This window comes from Nannospalax galili, unplaced genomic scaffold, assembly GCF_000622305.1.
Source record: "Nannospalax galili isolate Female #2095 unplaced genomic scaffold, S.galili_v1.0 scaffold1025, whole genome shotgun sequence".
Lineage (NCBI taxonomy): Eukaryota > Metazoa > Chordata > Mammalia > Rodentia > Spalacidae > Nannospalax > Nannospalax galili.
The window spans coordinates 527,102-547,111 of record NW_008353598.1 but is presented as its reverse complement, the minus strand read 5'-3'; the positions used below and the strand labels follow the sequence as shown (position 1 = coordinate 547,111).

Below are 20,010 nucleotides of genomic sequence, written 5' to 3'. Positions count from 1 at the left end.
CCTTGAACTCACAGAGATCCTCCTGCCTCTGCCTCCCAAGTGCTGGGACTACAGGCCCACCACACCCGGTTTTAAAATTTATTTTTTTATGTGTAAGAGCAGCCAGTGATCTTAACCTCTGAGACATCTCTGCAACCCAAAATAAAATTCTAAAAAAAAATCTTAGCACTGGGGTTGGAGAGATAGCTCAGTGGTTAAGAACACTGGCTGTACTTGCAGAAGACCTGGGTTTGAATTCCAGCACCCACATGGTGTCTAACTACCACACGTAACTACACTTCCAGGGGTTCTGAGGCCTCCTTCTGGCTTCCTTGGGTACTGCACAACACAGGTGCACTTACATACCTGCAGGCATAACAATCAAACACATAAAATAAAAATAAGTTTTAAAAAAGCTTAGCATTTCTTTGTTTTTATTCTTTTCAGGTAAAGATTTTAATGAATTCCATGAAGAATTTAATAAATGCATTTGTGCCAAGTGGAAAAATAATGCAGATTGTGGATCAAAAGTTGGTAAGAAATACTTCACATGATGAAATTTTTAAAATGCTTTTTTATTTATTTTTATTTTATGTGTATGAATGTTTTGCCTACATGTATCTTAAGTCTTGCACCTGTGTCGTGCAGTGCCCACAGAGGATAGAAGGGGGTGTCAGATCCTCTGGAACTAGAGTTACAGATGGTTGTTAGCTGCCATGTGAGTACTGGGAACTGAACCCAGGTCCTCTCCAAGGTCAGCTAGTGCTCTCAACCCCTGAACCATCTCTCCAGAACTTCTACAGTGAACTTTATACATATATAAGCATGTACATAGAGAGCTTAAAAATATGCTTGGGATTTGTTTAAAAGACTAAGTCGCCGGGCGTGGTGGCACACGCCTTTAATCCCAGCACTCGGGAGGCAGAGGCAGGTGGATCTCTGAGTTCAAGGCCAGCCTGGTCTACATAGTGAGTTCCAGGACAGCTCGGACTACAGGGAGACCCTGTCTCAAAAAGACCAAAAAAAAAAGACTAAGTCAATGACCTTGTCTCATGGGACTGTTTGCATTTATTCTAAATCATTGCCAAAACTTGAGAGGGCCTTCCATTTTTGGAATTGGTAATATTAGAGCAGCAGGACACAAAGCACGACATACTGTGGAAGCTACTGATGTGTATACTGTTTCACAAAGCAATGGGAAAGTACAAAGATTTTATCAGGAGTATGTAATTTCTTGCTCTTAAAATTAGGTGTGCAGGTACACAGTTGAAAACCTGAATTTTACTGTGTGTGTAGCTCAGTGGTACAGGGCCATGCTTATCATGCGAAAAGCCCCAGGTTTTATTGCAAAGTACCAGAAAGGAAGAGAAAAACTTTTTTTTTTAAAGTACTTTCCCCCAAGTAGCTCAGGAAGCTCAGAGATTTCTCTGTGTATGATAAAATGACATGTTCAGCCTTGACATGTATTCTATGAAGACCCTTAGTACCCATGACCCTTGAAACTCAGTTGCTTTGAATGTTTGTTGTGGCTGGAAAATCACTGAACCCTCAGTTCCCCTACCCCGTAGTCATGCAGGAAGACTCTGTTTTCAGACCCATTTTAATTTAGGTGGGACCAATGAACTGTCTAGGGACTATCCCAGGACCTCCCAAGGGATCTCATCACCCCCTGCTGTAGGATGCAGGTCATGGAGAGATCTCCAAGACCCAGGGAATATTTGAGGGTTGAATCCCTTTTTGTTGTAGGAGCTGTTGTGTGTATTTTAGGATATTTAGCTACATACCTGACCTCTACCCACTACTTACTGGCAGTACTCCTCCTTCAGTTACTACAACTTAAGAGTTTCATGAAACATGTCAAATCTCTTCTGTAATACAGAACTGCCCTAGTTGGGAACATTGTGCTTGAGGCTGGATGGTCCAAGCACCCCTTCCCTACGACCCTTGCACCTGCCAGCCACCAAGCCTCTTAGTTACATTTCTGTTCTCACCTCTTTGCCAAAGCTGTCATGTTGTTAAACTTACCAGACTCCCCCAAAATAAAAGTGGGTAGGAGCAAAAGAGGAATGGGCCTTCAAATCCCCACATCCCTAAATTCCTTTGTTCGGTCAGTAGGGAAGCAACGTTGCAGTTTTTGATGCCATGGTTTAGAATCAAGTGTCATTGGATTTTAAGGCTACATGAGTTATGCATCTGTGAAACTTCAGTTTTCTCATTGGAGCGAATACTACTAATACATATTGCATTTGATAGTTGAGGCTAAATGACTTACTGCTCTGTGGGAAGCATCATGCTTGGATGCAGTCGGTGTTTAGCACGTCATTAAGTCATATTAAATTGCCTGGAACACTTTTCTTATGCAATGCTTTGAATTCATAGGGAAACCTATAATAAGTTTAGTTGGATCACCTTACGTAGGTGGTGAAAATAGGACTTGTTGGGGCAGCTACATGACTTAGTGCCAAGCTGATGACTTGAGTTCTATCCCCAGAACCTACATGGTGAAAAGGAATGAACCAACACGTGTAAGTTGTCATCCCACCTCCATATGTGTACTGTACATGTGTATGTACACATACATATAATAAATATAAAAAAGGAAAGAAAAATGGGACTTGACAACTTTACATTTTCTCAGCAGGAGGATGTGAACTTAAAATTGTGCTCTCAGTGTTAGTGACTGTTTGCAGTTGAGAATGAAATATAATATCCAGCATTGAAATTGCTCATCTGTTGTTTTCTAACAGAATGCAACTAATGCATCGTAGGTCGAGATCACCCATTAACTATGACAAAAGGTTTTGTGAGGCAGTAGAATATTGTGAGTCTGCTGTGAGTACCGCCAATGGATTCTTGAATTGAGCAGAGTTGCTTGTTAATGATGATCTGGATTATGGACCACATTAAGTCCATTAGGTACCATTCCAGGCCCTCTTCTCTCCAGAGACTGAGGGAGGAAAAAAAAAAATTAGGACTCATACATTCTTAGCATTATATGGAAGCTTTTAAAAATATGTGATGTAAAATGCTTTAAAAATAACCTATCAGCTATTATGGTAGCAGTATCTATAAAATTGTTATGGTTAAAGAACCAGATCTCAAAGCATACTTTGAGGTTAAGTGGTCATTAATTTATTTCTTTTCAGCCTGATCTACTTGGCAACATTCCTGGTCCTTATGAAGAGGAAATGAAGGGAATTGCAGATGTTACTGAAATACCTTTAGGTAAAATGCACTTTGTAATATTTAAAACATTTAATAAAGGGTTGGAGAGATGGCTCAGCAGTTAAGAGCACTGGCTGCTCTTGCAGAGGACCCAGGTTCGATTCCCAGCACCCACATGGCATCTACAAACCATCCTTAACTCCAGTACCAAGGGAATCCAAAGCCCTCTTCTGACCTCTGGGGCATTCATTGCATGACATGGGTGCACTCAAGATAATACACTCATACACAGAAAATAAAGATAAATAAAATATTTTTAATTCAAAATAAATAAAAACATTTAATAAAATATGACGATGTATTAGTATGATACCTCACATAAAGCACACAAATCTTAAGTACAGCTAAATGAAGGATTAAAATACGCCCATGCATGCACTCATACATAACTCCCATTAAGATCAAGGCAATATCAGTATTCCAAGAATGCTTCATAGTGCTCATTCACAACTGCTCTGACTTCACCATACATTAATTGCCTCTTGAATTTGTTGAAAATAAAATTGAACATCTGAATTGCTGTGTGTTTTCTTATACTTATCATTATAGTAGGTTATTATTTGGTTTTCTGATTTTGAGCATTAAGAATGAGAATTTAAGGGCCAGGCATGGTGACAAACACCTTTAAGGCAAACAAAAAAGAAAGAAAAGGAAAGAAAATATGAATTGATGTGCATGAACATGAATTCTTGTACTTTTTTTTTTTTTTTTTTGGTCTTTTTGAGACAGGGTCTCCTTGTAGCCCCAGCTGGCCTGGAACTCACTCTGTAGACCAAGCTAGCCTTGAACTCACAGAGATCTGCTTGCCTCTGCCTCCCAAGTGCTGGGATTAAAGGCATGCACTACCATACCTGGCCTTGTACATGATTTTTTAATGTACATATACACTCGTTTCTCTTGGATATTTACCTCAGAAACTGTTGAGTCATAAGGTAGCTGTATACTTGTCCTTGTAAATTCTACAGAACTGTTTTCTAAAGTGAGCATATTTATTGACAGCATTGTATGAGAATTATAATTTTCTCTACTTGATATTGCATTTCCATGGTGTGTAGAGATCACTTTTTCAGCTTGATGTTTTTCTTTATTCCTTCATTTGCAGAGGGTAAAGTCTGTTAAGGTATCTTGCCCACTTTGTATTCTTTGAAAGGAATTCTCTAATCTGGATATAAGTACTTTGTCAGATATAATTCAAGAAATTTTTCTCCCAGTCTGTAGCTTGCATTTTTTTTTATTTTCTTGATATTTGTTTGTGAGCGGGAATTCTTAATTTTAATCTTCAAATTCACAGTCATTCTGCCTCAACCTCCTGAGTGCTATAATTACAGTCATGTACCATCAAATATTTCTATAAACCTGTGATTTATCTTCAAGTAACTTTTTTTATATGGTATGAGTTAGGGGTCAAGGTTTAGGGTATTTTTTTTTATCATATATTTCCAACTAATTAAGCACCATTACTAAAAAAGACTATCCTTCCCTCAGTAAATCAAGTGGTTGTTATATAAGTCAGGTGGTTGTATGTACCCAATTCTATTCGTGAGCTTTCTGTTGTTTAGTTTATCTCTTGTCAATCCCATGCTACCTGTTACTACAGCTTTACCATAGGTTTTTCACAGCTGGCCATCTGGCTCTTACCTTCTCTTGGCTGTGCTGCTCTTTTGCATTCCCATATGCTTTAGAAACAGCCTGTCAACTTTGACAGTCTACTGATAATCCGTATATCCTTGAATATATTTTAATCTCAACCTTTATTTAGGTATTGATTTCCCAGTGACTTTTGGATGGGGGAGGAAATGTTTTGTGTATTATTAATTAAATTATCCTTATATAGTGATAATTTGAGGAAGTTATTTACATTTTCTGTCTTTTTTTCCCCCCCGAGACAAAGTCTTATTACTGTGTAGCCAGGCTGGCCTCAAACTCATGATCCTCCTGCTCTTGCCTCACAGATGATGGGATTACAGGCATGCATGACTTTTCCCAGCTTTTGGAAGCTATTTTAGCTTTAGTTTCTAGTTGGTATCATTTATAGAAAAAGATTGTTCCCACTATCCCAAAAGCTTTATGTTTAAGTTATTAAAACAAATAAGTGAGCTGTTTATTGTAACAAGTGGTACTTTGCTTTCACAAGAAAACTGATTGAAAGTTTCTGTTATTTCCCAACACTGGTGACTAGTTTTTGTTTGTTTTGCTTCATAAAAATGATTTTAAAAGGACTGGTGAGATGGCTCCGCAGGTAAAGATGCTTGTTGATAAATATGACATCAAGAGTTCAATCCCTGAGACCCACATGCTAGAGAGAGAGAGAGAGAGAGAGAGAGAGAGAGAGAGAGAGAGAGAGAGAACCACCTCCCACAAGTTCTCTGATCTCAACATACTCATGTGCTGTGGCATGTGTCCCACTCCAATAAATAAATTTAAAATAGCATACTAACTTAAAGAAAACATACAGAAAAATATACTTGTAGTTTATATGAGAAGCAAATCTTTTCTTGTATAAAGAGCTCTATCATATTTCTGTGTCTAGAGATATAAAAATCTCTAGAGAAAAATGGATTAAGAAGAATAACAGATAACTCATAATAAAAATAAGAGGAGTCACCAAAACAGAAATTAAATATAAAATAACATTAGGGTAAGTACCAAATGGTATTATGAAGAGTTGGACAACTCCAACTTTTTATTTATTTATTTATTTATTTATTTATTGCTTTTTGAGACAGGGTTTCCCTAGTGTCTCAGCTGGCCTGGAACCTGCTATATAGACCAGGCTGACCTTGAACTTACAGATCCACCAGCCTCTGCCTCCCAAGTGCTAGGACTAAAGGTGTGCGCCACCATGCCCTGCTGACAGCTCTAATTTTTTTTTTTTTAACAGTTTTTGGTTCTCCTTATACATGGTTAGTAATGTAAAAATCTGGACAAATTTTTCAGCGTACAGGCAAAAGATATTGTATATTAACTCAATATTTATTTGACCTAACCAAAGAAAATCTAAAACAAAGGATACTGATGGAAAACTTGGACATTATGTTACAGCACAGTTCCAACCTACCCAGATGTTTCACTTGCTGAATTGCTACCTGTCTGAGGACTTGTTTATTCTCTGTAGATCCAGATGAGTGATGCTGGCAGCAGCCAGGTGTTCAGAACCGTGCACATTGACCTGTAACACTGACATGCAGCTCTTGTGAATATGCCTCCACACATAGTGAAGAGAGCTAGACTTTATTATTTGTGTGTGTGTGTGTGTGTGTGTGTGTGTGTGTGTGTGTGTGTGTTGGGGCCAGGGGAGGCCTGCACAGGTGTGGCTCCTGTATGAAAGTCAGAAGACAACTCCGTGAACCTCTCTATATTCACCTTATGTGGGTTCTGAGGATTGAATTCAGGGTCAGGTTTGTGCAACAAGCACTTTTACTCACTGAGCCATCTTGCCAGCCCAAGATAATTAAACTTTCTTAGAACAGATTTTTCAGGGTTGTGGTGTAGCCAGTGGAAATATGCATGAGACCCTTGGTTTACCACCAGAAACAAAACATTTTTCTTACACTGTCATTGTTCTGTGTATTAACAAAACCTTTCCCTGTTTTTCTCATAGGAGAGATTATTTCGTTCAACATTTTTTATGAACTTTTTACCATGTGTACATCAATAATAACTGAAGACAAAGAAGGTAATCTTTGCTGGAGGGAGCATGGCAGTGTAGACCACAGAACAAGCAAAAGTATTTTTATACATAGTATTAACTTACAATCTAGGCTTACTATTTAAATTGTGTGTGTGTGTGTGTGTGTGTGTGTGTGTGTGTGTGTATGTGTTGCATATAGTTTAATATATCTTGGTAAGTTTTTATAAGTGCCTTGAAAACCAGCCTTATTTTAAGAGCATTGAAATGCTTATTAAAGTTTGGTTCAGGCATATAGAAGACTTGGAAGAAGTGTTCCAAAACTAGAAGTGTCCCTGCTCTCTGCAGTCTTGTCTAGCCCCATCTGTATCATTTGGTAGAAGTCCTCACAGTGATACATACTTCTTTACCTTCACATAGGTGATAACAGGCAGTTTTCTAGAGACCCAGAACAAATACCCCCAGCAATTTCCCAGCCCCCAAATGTATAGCAGCCTCACTTTTCCTTATGTTCCTGGCTGGTCCCTAAGATAAAAGGCACAAGTATTTGCCCTTGATTCACTCTAACTTTTGACCTGTATTCTGGATATAAAATTGGCTGACACCTAGGCTGGAGAGCTTGCGCGGCCATTAAAAAAGCTTAGGCTCACAGCCAAATAGACAAAATCAGCCTGTATCTAATCTTCAAGGTGTCCATGAAGCAGAAGTCAAGATGTCTGTGTCCTAGTAGAACTGTCTTGCACTTGACCAAGGAATAACCATTAATCCTGTTCCTATATTCTGATCTTACCTAGAGCCCCTGTGTTCTCAGATGTTAAGGGGTATTGTGCCAATGTGCCATCAATACCAGTGTGATTCTTTAAGGCTTATGTTGTCAGGCTTCTTAGTTATTACTGTTAGATGAAACAATTGTGAATATAAATGTGTATAAATATAAATATAAATGTATGTAAGTATTGATACCTGTCTATGTCCATCTGTGACTGAGAATTCATTGTACTTTAACTATGGCTACTTGTCTCCTGCTTACTAATAGGTCATCTACTACACGCAAGAAACATGGATTTTGGAATATTTCTTGGGTAAGTAAACAACTCAACTGTTATCACTCCATAAGAAGTATAGATTTTAGGGGCTGGAGAGATGGCTCAGCGGTTGAGAGCACTGACTGCTCTTGCAGAGGACCCAGGTTCGATTCCCAGCACCCACAGGGTGGCTATGAACTGTCCTTAACTCCAGTTCCAGGGGAATCCAATGCCCTCTTCTGACCTCCACGGCATTGCACGACAGGGGTGCACTCACATACATGCACGCAATACATTCATATACATCGGGTGGAAATAATAAAATATTTTTTTAAAGTATAGATTTTAATATTACCTTGATGAAAAGTAGGTCCTGCCTCATGACTAGAATATGATTGTAAATGAAAGTGGCTGGATTCCTCAGTGATAGAAGGACAGGCACACTTGGCAGACCTCCTCAGTTATTTAGGATATGTATCTCAGAAGTAGCACCTAGTGAACAGATATTGGGACCATGCTTGAAGGAATCATCTTGACCTTTATGAAAAAGATAATGACTTTGTAATTAGAAGTCTACATTTGAACTTGGGGCGCACTTTTTATGTAGCCTGATATCAGAGTTAATCGAATTCTCTGAGCCTCAGTTTTATCATCTGGAAAAGGGATGGAACCACCCTGTGTTGGATGAAGAAAAGTTTATCTGGCTCATAGTTGAGAGGTTTCAGTCTATGGTCAACTGGCTCTGCTACTTTTAAAGACTGGTAAGGCAGAAAGAATATCATGATGGTAGGAACATGTATCAGAGAAGGCTCCTTACTTCATGGCAGCCAGGAATCAAAAGTAAAATGAGGAATGGGCCAAAGACAAGATACAACCCTCCAGGACACCTCCAGTGCCTTGCTTCCTTCACGTAGAACCCGCCTAAATTTGCATCATCTACCAGTAGTCCATCAAATTATGAACCTAACTCAGAACTTTCATAATCTAGTCACTTCCCAAAGCTCCACTTCTGAGCATTAGTGCCCTGGGATCAGGCCTTTAACACCCTGAGCCTTGGGGAATATTTCAGAACCAAACCACAGCACACCGTATTGCAAAGGCCATGCGTTAGGATCGATCGTGAGTGATCAGGTAGAAAAAGCACATATAAGCCAGACATGGTACTTCAGGGCAGTTATCCCAGTACTTAGAAGGCTGAAGCAGAAGATTTCAAGTTTGAAGCCAACCTGGCAAGAACCTGTCACAAACATTGCCCTTTAATGTTACTGAAATTTGTCTTTTGTAGGTGGAATATAAATAACAACACCTGGGTTGTAACAGAAGAACTAAAGCCTTTAACAGTGAATTTGGACTTTCAAAGAAACAATAAGACTGTTTTCAAGGCTACAAGCTTTGCTGGATATGTGGGCATGTTAACAGGATTTAAACCAGTAAGAAGTCTATTGTTAAATAACTTCACCAGTCATTTTGTGTGCCCTGGGTTTACTATCTATGAAAGTTAGAGTCTAAGAAAATGAGGACATAAAAAGAATATGAAGCCAGCATGGTGGTGCATGACTTTAATCCAGCACACAAGAGGCCAGCTTTGTCTGTATGGCATGTTCTAGGCCAGCGAGGGATACTTACAGACCCTGTCTCAAACAAACAAAGAAAGAGTTGAAGCCCCACTTCACCCCCTTGTTCTTATCTCTGTTATCAGTGTGGAACCCCACATCACAAGAGAACAGAATGAAAATGCTTTTTGTGCCTGTTTTAGGATGAAGAGCATGTCAGAGTCAAGGAGCAAACATTTGGGGTCTGGCCTGGACTTGCTGCTCACTGAAGCAAGTTGTGATAGATTCAAGGCATGAAGTCTGCTCTTCATTTCTTGTCCAAAAAGTGTGGCCAGTAATTTCCCACTTAATTTATTTCACACAGTAAATGTGAAAATACTTTGAACTTCAAAAAAAAAAAACCTTTTTGGAATAAATGATATTACCGTGGTTTTGGAAAAGACCCAACCAAGTTGGGTGCTTCTCTACCACTATATAGTACAGACATAGGGCCTTTAAGAGCACGGTTGGCATTGACTGCATTGTTTTATCTTTTTCTCAGGGACTATTTAGTCTTACACTAAATGAACGTTTCAGTATAAATGGCGGTTTTCTGGGTGAGTAGTTTCTGGAAATGCAATGGGAATTTCAGTCTCTGAGAGGAGTGGACAGTGGCCCACTCCTGATCGGCAGTCTGCCCACCTTTGGATCCTGTGACACTGTATTTTTCACCTCTTTCAGGTGTCCTAGAATGGATTTTGGGAAAGAAAGATGCCGAATGGATAGGATTTATCACTAGATCAGTTCTGGAAAATAGCACAAGGTGAAGTGATTTGTTGCTTTATTTTCAAATAGTTATGTTAAATAACATATTAAAAACAGAAGTCTTTCCCAAACCACATCCAGCTCAGTTTTAAAAATGAAACTCAAACCAGCAACTCAAGCAGAAATTTTTAAAATTAAGCATTCTAGTGATACAATCCAAAGCAAAGAGAAATTAATTTTAATCTTAATAAGGTAAGGGATGACAGATTTTGTCTTTGATTAAACCATTATATTTCCATAAGAGTAGAAAAATGTGTATGTACAGTAAAAATACCACTGTTCCTAAGTGTCTTGACTTCTTTGCTGTGGTCTTGAATGTGAGTTGAGCTGATGCAGGCAGCATTGGCCTTGCATGATGTGGCAACAGGAGCAATGCCAAGTTTGCATGTTGTGCACCCAGGCTCCGGTGAAGCCACACAGTGCGATTGGTGAGCACTGCCAGTGGCGCCTCAGAGTCATACCATTTGATTTGTTTTGTTTTGTTTTGAGACAGGGTCTCCCTGTGGCTCTAGCTGGCCCAGAACTTGCTGTGTAGGCCAGGTTAGCCTCAAACTCACAGAGATCTGCCTGCCCCTGGTGGGATAAAAGGAGTGTGCCACCACACCTGGCTTCCCAAATTTGATTTTGAACTAATTTTTGGTCATTGTGCATTCAGAAAAAAATTGCTTTTTTTTTTTTTTTTTTTTTTTTTGTGACCACCGCATTCTGTTAAATGACCTCCTAAGGGGCCTTAGACACCTTTTCCCCTTAATTTCCACAGGTGAAACATGTCCATTCCAAATCAACTAAAAATATTTATTTTGTAAAAAATGTTTCTGTGTAGCTATGAAGAAGCCAAGAATATACTGACGAAGACCAAGCTAATGGCTCCAGCATATTTTATCCTGGGAGGCAACCAGTCTGGAGAAGGTTGTGTGATTACAAGAGAAAGAAAAGGGTCTTTGGATGTATATGAGTGAGTATGTTTGATAAGCAAAATAAGTAAAAACAGACGCCCAGACGGACATATGTACAGGCTTAAGGCATGAAACCTAAGAGGGAATCTCTTTTTGTATCTAGACTAGATCCTAAACACGACAGATGGTATGTGGTGCAAACCAATTATGACCGATGGAAAAACACCTTGTTTATTGATGATCGCAGAACACCTGCAAAGATGTGTCTTAACCGCACAAAACAGGAGGTACATTTGCTTTGTCACATATAGAAAGACACTGTCTCCATTAAGGGTTATCTTTGTTCTTGCATTTTTCTTTGGCCTCAAAGAATTTATAAACCTCATGTTATTCAGTAGTATCCCAGACCTCAGTGAGCTGTTAACTTAAGGAACAAATTTTGGCTGTAATTTTCCTTTCTTACACTAATGCTGGATATCATTCTGTGAAGTTAAATAAAATTTCAAAAGAGGAGGAGGAGAAAGAAAAATAATACATTAAAATGGCCACATCTGTTTAGCAGTTCCCAAGGGATATGCCTTTAGGGAGATTGACTGAAGAATGCTTTGGTTTGAAATAACTAATTTGTATATATAAATGCTACTGAAGTTTAACTTACTGAACAAATTTTTTTTTCTTAGAATCTCTCATTTGCAACCATGTATGATGTCCTGTCAACAAAACCTGTCCTTAACAAGGTATTTACGTGCGCGCACACACACACACACACACACACACACACACACACACACACACGTATTTGCTTTAGGGAAAGAATTTGGTTGTATGTTTTATATTCCTCTGTTACCTTAGATCACTTTGAGCATAGACATTATGTTCAACTTAAAGGTTCATTTATTTATCTATCTACTTAGTTGTTAATTTAGTCATTCCCTTTTTTCTTTCCTTTTTTTTCTCTTTTTTTTTTTTTTTGAGATAGGGTCTCTCTGTTCCTGGCAGGCCTGGAACTCACTGTGTAGCCCTGGCAGGACCCAGATTTGCAGCAGTCCTCCCGCCTCTGCTTCCTGAGTGCCAGGATTACAGACATGTACCACTATACTCAGCTTTAAAGACCACTTTTTGAAAAATATTTTAATGCATCTAAACCACGTTAGGAATACAAGAAAGAGATCACTTGGTTTACTGTCCAAATTGTTCAGTGTTGTTTTCAGCTTTACTTACATGACATTTGAATTAAATCTAGTCTTGTGCTCTTGACTTTTCCCTGTCAGCAATCTCACACTATGTTGTTTGACCAACACCTAAGACTTGACTAAACCAAGTGTGAAGTCCATTTCCAGGCAGAGCTCTGTGTCTTAGCCTTTAGGGTTTCTCCTTAACTCTTTTGTACCTTTTGTCTTTCCCTGCACTGTAACTGAGAAATGCAGAACGTTCCTAATCACTCCACTTGCTTAGAGTCATTCTTGTGTGTTCTGTATATATTGCCCCTCACTGTTCATGTCTTTCTTCTCCCTCTTGCCTGACTTTCCCTAAAACAAACATGCCTCCGTTACCTCTGCCAGAACAAAGCACTCCTTCCTTTTAGCATTGGAAACAAAACCTGGCTCCCACTAGGGGAGCCTTCCTTGATTCATCTCACTCTCTGCCATGCTTTTCATTTTGCCCTTCTAAGTCCATGTAGGTTCTCAGTGGGGTCAATTACATGGTCTGCATGGCCCTGTGTATTTGGGATGTGCTTTGTACTCTGTGTGCCTGCAGTTTTCTCACTGTAATGGAAATGCTCTGAGGATGAACATAGCCAAAACTTAAACTGTTTCTGCTCGTACTGTTTCCTTAGGCTTTGCGTGTCTGCCAGTTACACACTAGGGGGAGTTAAATGAATCTTTAATCATTGGTGGTGAAGCAATATACTGCTGCTTGTAATAAGCTCTTAAAGAATTGAAGATTCTCCCACACCTATTAATAGTTCTGAATTGGAATGGTGGTTTGTTTGATGTTGGTTACTTTAAAGATTCCAGTATTAATACTCTGTATGATTATATAATGTTAGTTGATTAATATTAAATAACTTTATAAAGCAAATTCTTGGGGAACACAAATGCTAATTAATAAGTGCAAAAGCTTAGAATTGAAAATATCTTTAAAATGAAAATAACTTTTTTTGCAGTTGACTGTATTCACGACCTTGATTGACGTTACCAAAGGTCAAATGGAAAGTCACCTGCGGGATTGTCCAGACCCTTGTATAGGCTGGTGAGCACACATCCAGCTCCAGGACATGCCGAAGCGATCTGAATATGGGCTCTCCAGCATGGTTGACCAGTGCATCTGTCTGATCTCCTTCCAAAGGCTTCCAAGGCCTGCTGTCTCTTGAGTCATGAGATTGTCCTTCTCAATGTGTTTACAGTTTACAGACTGTTTTTGTCATTTTTGTCATTAACATCAATTCCGTTTTTTTTTTTTTTTTTTTTTGGTCTTTTTGAGACAGGGTCTCCCTGTAGCTCCAGCTGCCTGGAACTCGCTCTGTAGATCAGGCTGGCCTCGAACTCACAGAGATCTGCCTGCTTCTGCCTCCCGAGTGCTGGGATTAAAGGCGTGCGCCACCATGCCCGGCTTCAATTCCTAATTATAGATAAACTCATTAAGTGAAGACAAACAGTCATGTAGACTCCGCCAAGCTTCATTTGACTTTGACATTGGATAAGGGGTAACGTGGACTTAAATAAATCAAGGTTCTCTGCTGGTGTGTAATCCAGTCCCCTGTGGGAGTAATGTACACATTCCAAATTATTCAGGTTTTCATCTTTACCTAGTTTTTTTTTTTTTCTGTATGTCTTTTCCTTCTGGTTTTTATTAAAATCAGCATACCATTCATTACCTTTGCTGCTAATGGCTGCAATATAATTTCACTATGCTTGGCTGGAGTTCCTGACATGATCATTTGGTATTTATTTTAACAGGCAATAAAACCTTTGACTCTGGAAATAGAATTTTGGGGATTCATTAAGTAATAGTATATAAGCAGACTTTTATGTGAAGAATTACATATTCTGCCTCCCAGTAACCCTAGGAAGTTATTAACTTCAAAAACTCAAGTTCCAGATTCTGCAGATTAGTAAATAAACTCAAAAATAGAAAGTAAACTCATTAAATTCTTATATGCATCATTCATTAATAAATAGGTTTTTCATTTTTCCTTCTAATCATATATTTTTTTAACTTTTGTACAGTAATTAATAACAATGTCCTTCAGAAATCAATTTATGAAAAGTGCTAACAGAACTTGTTAATCTCCCTAACTTTCACAGTTGACTGTGAAATGTATGCCATTTGTGCAAGGCTGTTCACTTCATTTTGTACAATCTCAGTTGTATTGTGATGCTCAATAAACAGTCACTGGCAGTCTTGTAAGCACTCATGCATGCTGACTGGGTGTGTGCCTGTGTTGGTTTGAGGGTGGGGGATTATTATCAAGAGATACATGCTGAACATAATATCTAGATTAAATAGCAAGGGTTATGCAAGTGGATTACCAAACACATGACTAAATGGTCACAGTCTGACATGACTAATACCACTTCTTAACCTAGTAGTGTCGACCCAGTTTGCAAGTATGCAAAGGCAACTTTTTCCCCAGAGATCACAGACAGGTACTTCCGTAAAACAATAGCCTCTCAAGGATTTTAGAGAAAGAGCAGGATTTTAAAAGAGGATTTGTGTTAAAATAGGATTCAAAGCTGGGCATGGTGGTACATATCTATAATCCCAACAGTTGAGAAATGTCAACAGAAAAGTCAAGGCCAGCCTTGACTACATATTGGCCTTAAGCTTATCCTGGGATACATGAGGCAGTCTCTAAAAACAAAAAGTAAAAATAGAGTAAGATTCAGTTAATGATAAAAAAAAAAAAACTTCCTATTTTGACCTCATAAGGATGAAATAAGGTAAAGCTGATATATTTAATGCAGTAGCCTTTGGTATGCATAATGGGGCATTCTGATCACTACAGACTGATTACTTAGGAGTAAGCCAATGACTTGGGAGGAATAACTGTCATTAAAATTTTGGTAGCACTGTTTAGTTGTGAAGCAGTTTGTAAGAGTATATGTAGTACAAATTTATGTAACATTTGGTACAGGTGCTTACACATGACTAAATATATAGCTAGAATATAATGGTGAATTAGGAGATGTTAATGAAAATGTTAACTAGTTTTCCTCTGGTTAATGATCTGAGTTATTTTTAACTTTCAGTAGCCATAGACATTGTGATATATTTTTTAGAAATACTTGACAAAATGTCAGTTAACACAAAAATGTTCAGGTTGGAGCCAAGTGATCGGAGGCAACTTACCTGCTTAATTTTAGTAGTAGTATTTTTTTGTTTTGTTTTGAGACAAGGTCTTGCTGTGGAGTTCTGGCTGGCCTCAAACTTGTGGTGATCCTCTTACCTTAAGAATATGGTTTGAAATGGAGTCCCACACTTGTCTAGTATGCATGAGGCCCTAGGTTTAATCCCCAGTACCAAAATGAATAAAATAAGGGGCTGGAGACATGACTCAGCTATTGAAAGCACTTGTTGCTTTTGCAGGGGACTGGGGTTTGGTTCCCAGTCCCCACATAGCTGCTAAAAGCCACCTATAATTCTAGTTCTAGGGCATCTGACACCTGGCCTCTGCAGAGGTACTTGCAAGCAAACACATACATAAAAATCTATTTTTAAAAGTAAGATTGCACTCTAGGATAACTCACATTGATAATCAGTATCACTTACCCAGTACTCACTTTGACCAGGCTTTGCATGCAATGGCTTTTTTTCTTAACAAACCCGTTACGCTTGAAGTCCCACTTACTTGCCAGTGATAAGAGTAGGCTAAGTGAGTTGCTTGGCTACACTAACAGGAGAGGTGAGAGCTGGGATTTGAGCCAGAGGTATCCAGTGTTTGTGCTTTTATCTTGACAGTGTATTTCCTAACTTTACAAGCAGCACAATAAGCAGTGCTGATATGGGAGGCTGCAAGCCGCCATGGGTGTGCCATCACTTTAGCTCTGCCATCAGCTGGTTCTCTGTAAAACACTTGTGCTTTCATAGGAATCAGAAACCTTTTGAGATCAAGAACTGGGGATGACGTGCTCAGCTTACAGGTGGTTTGTTCATCACTGCTACTCCATGCCCAAGTTGTGTTCAGCTTTGGGAACTGACTTAAAGAATCTCAGGTTTTCTGTAGCTGTAACCCAGCACTGCATCAAAAACATGAAGTCCTCAAAGTTTCTAAATCACTGAATGGAAGCACTCAGGCAATTGTTACTGTAGACTATGTGAATCTTCATTAGTTGAGGAAAATTTACTGTTATTCATCAGCTTAGCATTGTGTGTATCAGATGTGACCAGCAGGACCTAGACTTCCTCAGGCTGTATACTAATTCCATCAAGCCAGAAGGGTGTGGCTGGCCCTGAGTCATCAACACAGCAACTTGTGTAGTGTTGCCAGCTCACACAAGATCAGTGCATTTTCCCTTGGGGATGCCTTCCCTCTTGGATTGAGAAAGCAGGGTTTCCCAGCCAGATGCCATGGGGCAGACTGGTTTACTTGGGCAATTTTCCATGGCATTTCTACGTATCTTTTGTAAATTTTGTATCAGACCCTACAAAGATACCTGTCTAGGCAGAGAGCAGATTTATTTCCTGACTAGAATAATAAAGATTATTGTCTACCTACAGGGCAAAAGTTGGTCACACTGACTTAAGTAAAGCAGCTCTTCATGTATTTCTGGTAGTTTCCTAAGCTTGAGATGCCAGAATAATGATACAGATTGTTAGGGAAAGAGGAATTTACTGCTTGTTTGAATATACTGCTTGTTTAAATTTACTGCTTGTAACCAATTAACTCAACTAGAGACAGGCATCCGAAGATAGAGGCAAAGTGCTATAACCCCCAAAGCCTGACCTGTTCTGTGTCATGTCATGTCTGCTTACACAAGATAACAAGAAAGAGTTGTACCAGGCACATACCAAGCATCTCTTCCCAATTGAGACACCTGAAGGGAGCTATGACATTTTTTCTTGTTTTAAAGTTATTGGTTTGTGAAATGCTTGCTTTGAAACTATTGGCTGTATAAACGCGGGCTTTTGTGTAACGGTTGTGGAAGCCTATATAATCTTTACCTAAAATTGTCTCAGGGTCGATTGCTCTAACCAGACCGGCGTGTTCTGGAAAGGACAGTCGATCCCAGCTAGCTGGTTTACTAAAACTCTGTTTGATTTTTGCATCTCCGTACTCTTGTATTTGTTCTTCAGAAGAGACCCATGGAGTCACGGACCCTAACACAGATCATGTGGTATACAGAATCCACTTGGCCTATCTTGTATTATCTTGTTGGGGGACTTTGGAGGGCAAGTGGAACAGATGCAGACATGAAGCTCATGCTTAACTCTGGTGTGCCAGAGTAAGAAGGTTCTCACCTATGACCAAGGACTCTACCATTATCCATCAGGCTATGGCAGGGCAGCTGGTTAACTTGCAAATAGGGTAACATAGCAGACTATTCATAGTTCTTGAACTCATGTTGTACCTTGACTAGAGATGTTCTGTGAGATACTGATCCCTCAGCCTGTACAGCAGGTTGAGCAAGGTCCTGGGAATTCAAGCCCCTGGGACAGCTGTCTCCCTCTGAGGCTTCCTGAAAGGTAGGATGAACTGCATACTGCAGTTTTCCAGGGTCTCACCAGACTTGGGAAGGAGGAGCAGTATGCAAGACATGAAGCAAGTAGATGCAAATCGCTGTCCCTGTAGACAGAAGGGGCTGGAGCCAACTAGGCTTTGTGTAGTAATAATGCTACATAAACATATCTAGCTTTCAGACACCATTATCCCCCCCACACACAATTTTTCTATGAGGACCGCAACCTACTTTGTAGTCCTTGATCTTACCGGTAGCAATGATACCCAAAACCTTCCCTAGAAAAGCTGAACAAGACCAAGCAGGTGTCTGAGCAGCTGGTTTTCTGCAGAAGGCATTGCTGTCCAAGAGAATGAGCGTCCATGGAGTAGCCAGAAGAGTATGTTCCAGGTACTAAGGAGCCCAGCACACAGCACCTTTGCAGAGGTGAGTGGGAGGTGCAGAGGCATTGTGGGCTCTTTGTAGATTCAGCTTTATATACAACTGGAGGCAGCGGGTGGCCCTGACTATTCCAACAATGAATCTGTGAAGTAGGGGATCATTGCTTGGTAATAATAGGAAAATGTATTTTTTAGTGTTTCATTTATTAATAAAAGGATAAAAAGCTATTGGTATTTATATAATTTCAGTCTTTGAAATTGCCTGAATGCCTGTAAAATGCTACCTTAAATTTATCACCCACGGTTGGAGGTGTGCTTAGTGGTAAAACATTTGCCTAGCATGTGTGAGGCCCTGTGTTCAATCCCTGGCACCACAAAAAAAAAGATTGTATTTTTTAAAAATGACCACCCAGGGCATGCAAGATGGTTCAGTTGGTAAGGGCATCCGCCAAGCCCAAGCTGGGTTCAATTCCTGGAACCTACATGGAGGGATAGAGTCAATTCCACAAAGAATTCCACATGTCTGCCGTGGCGCCCCCCCACCAAGAAATTATTTTTTAACCATCCAATTATGCTTCCAAATTTGTTTGCAGTGGCTTAAAAAATTGAGGCAGAACATGTCTATAATCCCAGCACTTGGAAGTGGAGGCAGGACATAGCCAGTTCAAGGCTAGCCTGAGCTATGTGAAACCCCTGTCTTCAAAACATTAAAATAATAATAAGATATCATAATAAAGTCTTGGTCAAAAATTATGGTATAGCAATTTCAGATGTAAAATATGCTATTAGAATGTTAAGGAAAGTCTGCACCTTTGTAATACGTAATTATCTTCCCTGATACTTTATTTTTTATGTATTTTCTAAGTTAAAGGTAAATGAAGTTTTCACCATCCTCCCACATCCCCAGCATGTCTTATAAACACTTTTTTTTTTTTTTAACATTTGTTTGTGTTATATGCATGTAACTTCCAAGAGCAGGTTCTCTTTCCACCATGGTGCCTTTACACACAGCCATTTTACGAGCCCACAGACATTGTATTTTTGTATGCATGCCATAGCATTCAAACAGATTGGAAAATTTCAGAGCTCTGATTACCTCATCACTAGTGGCATGACTGGAGACTTAGCTGTCTTCCTGTATTTGTCTTTGCAAAATAAATGTTTAACCTGATTTTCTCAAGAGTTCTTTTAGCTTTAGGAATCTAGATTTTTTTTTTCTAAAAGCATAAACAAGAGATTTAAGTTGTGTCTGTTTTGTTGGCAGTTCAGTAGAAGCCAACACCCCAGGTGTGTTAGACACCTCAGAACTACTGTGTTTGTTATTCATAAAGATGGATGGGCGAACCCAATAAAAATTTTCATATCAAGTATTTAAAGATGGTGTTGCTTTACTTAACAGGAATCACATGAATTGCAAGAGCAGACACTAGAACAAGAACCTGTCTGTTAAAGACAATGGTCACTCAGTGGTCAGATCAAGAAAAGGAATGAAAAAGACAACAAACCAGCTCAGATGACAGAGCAGCTGCCGCAGCCTGAAGAAGCCGGGCCACACCTGCTGCAGCTGTCCCTAGGGCAGAGGCAGGAAGCTGTTCTGTACTGTGGCTGACAGCTACTAATTTATGGTCCTGACCAGTACCTGGCTCCTCCAGTCTCTCATCACCTATACGTTATTGAACTGAACCACCAGTGTGGAACCTCTGCCACCCTGAAACATTATAAAAATAAAAACCAGATATTTCCTTTGGGGGATTTCTCTGAGGGCTCTTCTCTGCCCCCACAGCAGCTTTATCTGTTTCTCTTACTTCAAGCTATCCCTTATTGAAGCTAGTCTGAGTTT

The 20,010-nt window shown here is 39.4% G+C and overlaps 1 protein-coding gene across 2 annotated transcripts in view; it reads left to right on the top strand.

The window, feature by feature from the left end:
• Positions 1–13,542, top strand: part of Asah1 (N-acylsphingosine amidohydrolase 1) — a 34,527-nt gene extending 20,985 nt beyond the window's left edge. For both annotated transcript variants that reach the window (XM_008850853.3, XM_008850854.3), the window contains exons 4-14: positions 427–513; positions 3,126–3,204; positions 6,806–6,880; positions 7,869–7,914; positions 9,143–9,287; positions 9,952–10,006; positions 10,131–10,212; positions 11,038–11,169; positions 11,274–11,397; positions 11,791–11,847; positions 13,278–13,542. In XM_008850853.3, the coding sequence (XP_008849075.1) occupies positions 427–513; positions 3,126–3,204; positions 6,806–6,880; positions 7,869–7,914; positions 9,143–9,287; positions 9,952–10,006; positions 10,131–10,212; positions 11,038–11,169; positions 11,274–11,397; positions 11,791–11,847; positions 13,278–13,367 (972 nt within the window). In that variant the 3' untranslated portion in view covers positions 13,368–13,542. The remainder of the gene's footprint in view (positions 1–426; positions 514–3,125; positions 3,205–6,805; positions 6,881–7,868; positions 7,915–9,142; positions 9,288–9,951; positions 10,007–10,130; positions 10,213–11,037; positions 11,170–11,273; positions 11,398–11,790; positions 11,848–13,277) is intronic.
• Positions 13,543–20,010: the final 6,468 nt, after the last annotated feature.